Below are 4,915 nucleotides of genomic sequence, written 5' to 3' on the forward strand. Positions count from 1 at the left end.
CTTAAATCCTTTTCCAATCAAAATGATTCTGTGATTTGGCAGATGCTGTTCCATAGAAGAGGAGCAGCTTCTGTTTATAGCTATATACCAAGGGACTGGAGTTGTAAAGCAAGGGAGGAAAAGAAAGCATGCTTTCATGTGGGGTTTCAGGAAAAAGTTTCACATTTCACCAGCATCCCTTAAATGCCCTGACTTTGCCATGCCACTGCTCCTGAGTAATCCTTTTGAGTTCAGGTCTGTTAAAGTCAGTGTAAACAGGATCCAAGCTGTGGCTTGTTAGCTGTGAGTACAACAGTGTTCTCGTGACGGTACTGTGGTTCTCATGGTGGTCTAAATGCTGCGCCTGTGGTGATAAATTGCTATCCTGTGTTATGAAATACTGGGTATCAGTAGAGGCAGAGTATTCTGTGTGTGTCTGTAGATATTCTGATGAGATAATCATTAGTCTGAATATGATCTGTGAGAATGAGATGTAAGCTAGTAACACTAATTTTTTCCAGCATTTTTTAAAACCTTCATGTTCCTATCAAGTAATTATGAGAAAATGCGTGATGTGAGTTAAATGCCATTTTGAGAACTATCAGGAAAGCTAGCAATGTAACTGGTTTGTTTTCTTTTTTTGTTTGTTTGTTTTTTCCTCCTCCTCCCTCAAAAGATGAAGTTATAACTTCACATGGTGCAATTGAACCAGATAAGGACAATGTCCGCCTAGAGCCATATTCTTTGCCACAAGGTTTTATGTGGGACACATTAGATCTTAGCAATGCTGAAGTTGTAAGTAAAACTATTTTTATATGTACCTAAAATCATTGAAGTTTATTCTGGCTAATGTGTGTGGATAAATCTTTGAATTTTTTTCTGTGTGTTTTCAGCTGAAGGAGTTATACACACTGTTAAATGAGAATTATGTAGAAGATGATGATAATATGTTTAGGTTTGATTATTCACCTGAATTTCTTCTGTGGTGAGTAGCAAGTTCCACATTCTGCTCTGACTGGAGTGCAAAGAAGGGTAGTTTTATTACATCTTCTTGGGCAGTAATTTGTAATTATTTCTGTCATCAATTCTAGGGCGCTACGTCCTCCGGGCTGGCTACCCCAGTGGCACTGTGGGGTTAGAGTGTCATCAAACAAAAAACTCGTAGGATTCATAAGTGCCATCCCTGCAAATATTCGTATTTATGACAGGTAAAATGCACCATTACTTCCGTATCTGTAAAAGGATAACACCATGAAACAAATCTTAAACTGCTATCCATTGCCATAGAGACCTTAAAAAGAGAGAAGGAGGCTCACTGACCATAAAGGGACAGAAGAATCCTGTGTATGTAGCAGACTTTTTTTTTCCCCCATCACCCTCAAAAAAAGGTTGTAGGCTCCTTACAATGAAGACCAGTCATACATATTTACAGAATTTTTATTGATTGAAGAATGATACAGATAATGACTTAGAATTTTCTGACCCTACTGGAAAGTATTTAAAGGGTAGTCAGTCAGCTGGACTTCCTTGGCCAGGTCTTCATACACTGACAATCATAAAATATTACTGATATGACATAGCGTGTGCTTGGATACCATTCTGCATCTTAAAGTAAGGCAATTGTTTAAATTTCGATAGAGCTCTGAAAAAGAAATGTTGTCAACACCTTAGACCCAGCTCGTATATTGCACATTTTACCATTGTGGTCACAGCATCATACATTCGTATTTGTTGCAGATGTACTTTGTCACAGGCCAATTTGTTTTTACTTCAAATTTGTCTGTCACAACATGGAAAATGACAATTATGCAAATGAAAATGTGCAATCTGCAAATCTTTTTTAACTTTTCCTCATTTTCATGTCCTTTCAGTGTGAAGAAAATGGTAGAAATCAATTTTCTGTGTGTCCATAAGAAACTGAGATCTAAACGAGTAGCACCTGTACTGATTCGGGAAATAACCAGAAGAGTAAACCTGGAAGGAATTTTTCAGGCTGTTTACACTGCTGGAGTGGTACTTCCCAAACCTGTGGCCACTTGCAGGTAACCTAGGTGATGTTCATAAAAATATTGGTTCCTTTAACAGTCATTTTAAAGAATATTTTATGTAATTGGCTAGAAACAATAAAAGCATAAAATTCGAACAAATTAAATATTGTGACCTTGACTAACCTGAAGGCCTGAGTGTGTGTCAGCGTTGTTCGTTTGGTTTTTTGTTGGGTTTTGGGGTTTTTTTCCCTCCCAATGCCTTGGATAAAACTACTTCTCAGACTAAAATCTAATTTTGGCTTTGTTTATTGAACCTTAAATAGACTATTGGTTGTTGACCTTCTGGTGGAAGCCATGCTAGCAATGACAACATTGTATACCTGTGTTTTTCAAGTGGTCTGTTTCCCTGCTGGGACACTTCCCTGTTGACCTGGTTGCTTGCCAAACATGGCAGAGCAGTTCTGGGAATTGTATGATTTGCTTTGTTGAAATACTTTCATCTTTCCTGGAGAAAGGCAAACTTGATTGGCATTTGATAAAGATGGGAAAACGATCATGTGAGAAGAGCTGTATGTAATCAATTATAATTTCGTTTGCTTGGGATGGATGTTATTTCTACTGGGAAAAGTTCGGTTTCAGCAGTAATAGTTCAGCTGTCTATCCTTCTGGGGGACAGAGTACTTTCTGTTTTGAAATTGTGTTTGTACCTATCAACACCAAAGATCCTGTAAGTTTCTGTAGGGAAGGTTGGAAAAAACCAAGTAAAGCTGTGTTAGAGTGACCAGTGATACTCTGTTGCACAGTGATCTCCTAGGAAGAGGAGATCTTCAACAAACTACTTAGACATGAGCAGAGGGTCCTGTGGCTTACAGGGAAATAAGTGTTACCATGTAAGTATGGGGAGATTGTCAGGGCTGTGGGAAGTACTAAAATGTTTAGCCCTGTGATTACTTATTCTGTAATAGAACAGCATTTGCTTAGATTCAAAATACAGTGATAGCAGGCCTGTTTAAAAGCTATTTCTTGGTTATAGCTTTTCCTTATCTTTTGTTACTCAGGCTTCTTACAGGTACAGGCTTACTTAGAAAAAATTTTGGAGAGGAGGAGGAGCGATGCGAGAAAGTAGGGAAGCAGATGCAAACGAAGCTGACACTTAAAATGCTATTTAATCTCGTTATTAATTTTATTTCCAGGTATTGGCATCGGTCACTGAATCCCAGAAAATTGGTGGAGGTGAAATTTTCACATTTGAGTAGAAACATGACTCTACAAAGAACAATGAAGCTCTACAGACTTCCTGATGTAAGCAGCATGGCTTCTAGAGAATCCCCACAGCTACTGTGAGGCCCAAAATAACCTTCCATCTGTCTCCGACAGCACAGGCTTTTCTGTGGAAAGGCGGTGTGTGCAGGACATTAAAATAAAAAACAATCTCTGGCTGATGAAAAAGACTCTTACCATACTAAACAGAAGAAACTATTGCTGGAAATGTAGATCTGTATATGGAGAAAATAAAAATTTTTACCTCAGGGCCTTAAAGAGAAAAAACAGAAACTTTGACTTTAAAAATAGGCAGAATTGAGTTGGAGATGCATAAAACTATTCTTGGAATGATTAAGCTGATAAAAGATTGCTGAAACATAAAATTAACAGTTCATTTCTTAACATTCTCAGAGATGTCGATGAGAAAGTTGGCTGAGGACAGTGGAATTGTTGATTCCACTCTAAATTACAGCCTTTTCTGTTCTCTCGGAGACTGTTGTTGTTCTGTAATGAGCAGGCTCAGCAAAAGCCACCTTAGTACTTATTTGCATGGTCTAGCAAAAGACACATAGCTAGAGTAGTTTAAAATATTTTTTCTCATGTTTGCAGCTAGAGGTTGGTAAAAAGTCTTAGAATGCATTTTCATGACAGGGCAAGTCACTGTAAGTAGTCCGAGTCATCACTGTAATCAATCGCCTATAGAAGCTAGTTTAAGCTTTATGACTGTAGGCAATGTCTTTGCTTGTAAAGGCTATCTTTCTGTTTGGAGGGATTGCAGAATAACCTTTACCTGCACCACATCAGTAAACCTTTTTTTATTTAAACAAACTCTTCCTTTTAATTAAAAAAAAAAAAAACCCTTTTTTCCTCACTCTCAATACTTCATAATGATTTATCTGCCTTTGGAGAATTGTGTCTGTTGGTTATATTTAGCTTGATGCTCTGCATTCTCTTATTACTTACATATTTGAGTAATCACTAAGCACTCCCCAGTTTAAAGCCTGCGCCATGGCTTGATCCAAACTCCTGCTGCTGTTGGAGAGACTCATTTCCTGTGCAGCCTGCATGCTACCTGTGCCTGCACGTGCAGGTTCTCCCTTGTGTGCAGGGAAGCAGTTTTCAGAGCTCAAGAATTAATAACCATATTAATTAGGTTTTAGTATTGGAGAGCTAAATATAGCTTCCATCAAATCTTGAAGACATTTTTTAATGGTCTAAAAAAGTGCAGTAGACAATTTCAAATGTAGGTTTTGGTGGCAACTCTATGGAAACAGTAGAAGAAAAGAATACTTGAAAGAATAAGGGTCTCCCTTACAGTACAGAAAGTGTAATTGCAGAGAGTCAGAAACAACAGCAGTTGTACTCTGATCATCTTCTTTTGTCATAAACCCCAGATTTCAACAGAAGAATAAACTATGGAAAACAAAGAATACATCGTACCTCATTCACAAAATATAGCTAAGGCCAACATACTGTACAGAGATGTGCAAATAGAAAGTATGTGCTTTAAAAATCAACTTTTATAACTAAGGGATGCAGGAGTCCGTATGCCTCTGCTGTTTGTTTTTAGGTTGCACTTGGGAGCTTCTCCCATGGAAGAGAAAGTTTTAATCTTTGTGTTAATGTTTTCAGTTCAGGTCTTCTGCTTTGGGGTCTTTTTGGAGTTTTTTTCCTAAGAAAGAGTG

At 37.8% G+C, this 4,915-nt stretch overlaps 1 protein-coding gene across 1 annotated transcript in view; it reads left to right on the plus strand.

The window, feature by feature from the left end:
- Nucleotides 1-655: 655 nt before the first annotated feature.
- Nucleotides 656-4,915, plus strand: part of NMT2 (N-myristoyltransferase 2) — a gene marked incomplete at its 5' end in the record, with an annotated part of 13,543 nt that continues 9,283 nt past the window's right edge. The window contains 5 exons of the mRNA XM_010138273.1: nucleotides 656-774; nucleotides 873-964; nucleotides 1,071-1,187; nucleotides 1,851-2,021; nucleotides 3,161-3,269. Coding sequence (XP_010136575.1) covers nucleotides 656-774; nucleotides 873-964; nucleotides 1,071-1,187; nucleotides 1,851-2,021; nucleotides 3,161-3,269 — 608 coding nt within the window. The remainder of the gene's footprint in view (nucleotides 775-872; nucleotides 965-1,070; nucleotides 1,188-1,850; nucleotides 2,022-3,160; nucleotides 3,270-4,915) is intronic.

This window comes from Buceros rhinoceros, unplaced genomic scaffold (assembly GCF_000710305.1).
Source record: "Buceros rhinoceros silvestris isolate BGI_N320 unplaced genomic scaffold, ASM71030v1 scaffold45046, whole genome shotgun sequence".
In the NCBI taxonomy this organism is placed as follows: domain Eukaryota; kingdom Metazoa; phylum Chordata; class Aves; order Bucerotiformes; family Bucerotidae; genus Buceros; species Buceros rhinoceros.